Genomic DNA, 1,439 nt, shown 5'->3' on the forward strand with positions numbered 1-1,439 from the left:
TCGCTCAGCCCTGGTCCCCCTCCGGCCCAGAACGCCCCCCCGCCCCCTTCGCTCAGCCCTGGTCCCCCTCCGGCCCAGAACGCCCCCGGGCCCAGCCCCCCTCTATCCCCTCAGCCCCCGGGCCCAGCCCCCCTCTATCCCCTCAGCCCCCGGGCCCAGCCCTACCTAGCCGGCCCGTCTGCTTGGCCTTCTTGTTGGCGCGGCGCGTGTCGTCCCGCAGCTGGATGATGACCTGCAGCACGCGCAGGAAGAACTTCTGGGTGGAGGTCTTGGAGGTCAGCATGGACATGGAGGGGAGCTGCAGCTCCCGCCCGCCCAGGGGCCGCTTCTGGGAGGCCACGATCACCACGTTCTCCGCCGTGTCGAACCTGCCCGGGAGGGGGGTTAGCGGGGGTGGCCGGGGGGGGACACGGGACGGGGGGCCGGGGGGGCACATCACTCACCGGCTCTGCATCTTGCCCTTCAGCTTGGTGGTCTGGGGCTGCTCGTCGGGGAGCCCGTCGGGGGAGAGCAGCTCGCACTGCGCCCGCCGCTGCTGCTCCAGGTTGTACTCGCGCAGCTCCGCCAGCAGGGTGCCTGGGGGGGAGCGGGGGGTCAGGGCCTCCACACCTCACTTATTGCAGCCCCCCAGGTAGTTCCTGCTGGCCCCGCCCCCCAGCACCCCCCACCCTGCCCCCGTGCCCCGCCCCGTTACCGATCTGCTTGCAGAGGGTGTAGCCCAGCTGGCGGGCCCCACTGAGCAGGAGCCGCAGCACCGTGTCCCGGGTGGGCGAGTCGCCCCGCGACAGCTGGAGCAGGACGTTGGCTGCATCCTCCAGCCCCTCCTCCGAGCAGGAGTGAGACGTCAGCACCTGGGGGGAGGCACATGGGGTGAGCGGGGGCGGGGCGGGCACCGGGCGCCCCCGCCCCACCCGGACACTGCCCCGCACTCACCTCTACCGACAGCTGCAGCTGGTTTTCCGTCAGGCCCGACGCCACCATCTTGGCGTCTGTCCCGCCGCCGCCCGCCTCGCCCGCCTTGGCCGGAGATTTGCTGCCCTTGGCAGGAGCTGCGGGAAAACACCGTGGGGTTAGCGAGGCCCGGCCCAGGATTCATGGGGAATGCGGGTGGCAACCTGGGCGGGACCCCAGCTGGGACCCTGTGCCCCTCGCCCCCAGAAGCCCCCGGGGCAGGGCAGTATCAGGATCCCACCACCCCTCAATCCCAGAAGTCTCTGGGGTTGGGGAGAGACCAGCCCCCCGACCCCAAACCCCTCAATCCCAGACCCCCCTGGGGCAGGGGGGAACCAGGATCCCACCACCCCTCAATCCCAGAAGTTTCCAGGGGCAGACACACACCAGGTGCCCCCTTAATCCCAGAAGCCCCTGGGCCCGGGGAACCCCAGCCGCCCCCCCCCCCCCCAATCTGGCACACCCTCAATCCCAGAGACAGTAGGTGT

At 71.2% G+C, this 1,439-nt stretch overlaps 1 protein-coding gene across 1 annotated transcript; it reads right to left on the reverse strand.

Annotated features, from left to right (window-relative positions):
• Positions 1-165: 165 nt before the first annotated feature.
• On the reverse strand, positions 166-1,049 carry LOC113408554 (E3 ubiquitin-protein ligase HUWE1-like; the record flags this gene model as incomplete). The annotated part of the gene is made up of 4 exons (XM_026661872.2): positions 166-368; positions 444-576; positions 695-851; positions 934-1,049. Coding segments are annotated over 4 exons (609 nt in total), but the record flags the coding sequence as incomplete, so codon positions are not given.
• Between the last annotated feature and the right edge of the window lie 390 nt (positions 1,050-1,439).

The sequence above is a fragment of the Terrapene carolina genome, unplaced genomic scaffold, assembly GCF_002925995.2.
Source record: "Terrapene carolina triunguis isolate 2854851 unplaced genomic scaffold, T_m_triunguis-2.0 Scaffold18622, whole genome shotgun sequence".
NCBI lineage: Eukaryota > Metazoa > Chordata > Testudines > Emydidae > Terrapene > Terrapene triunguis.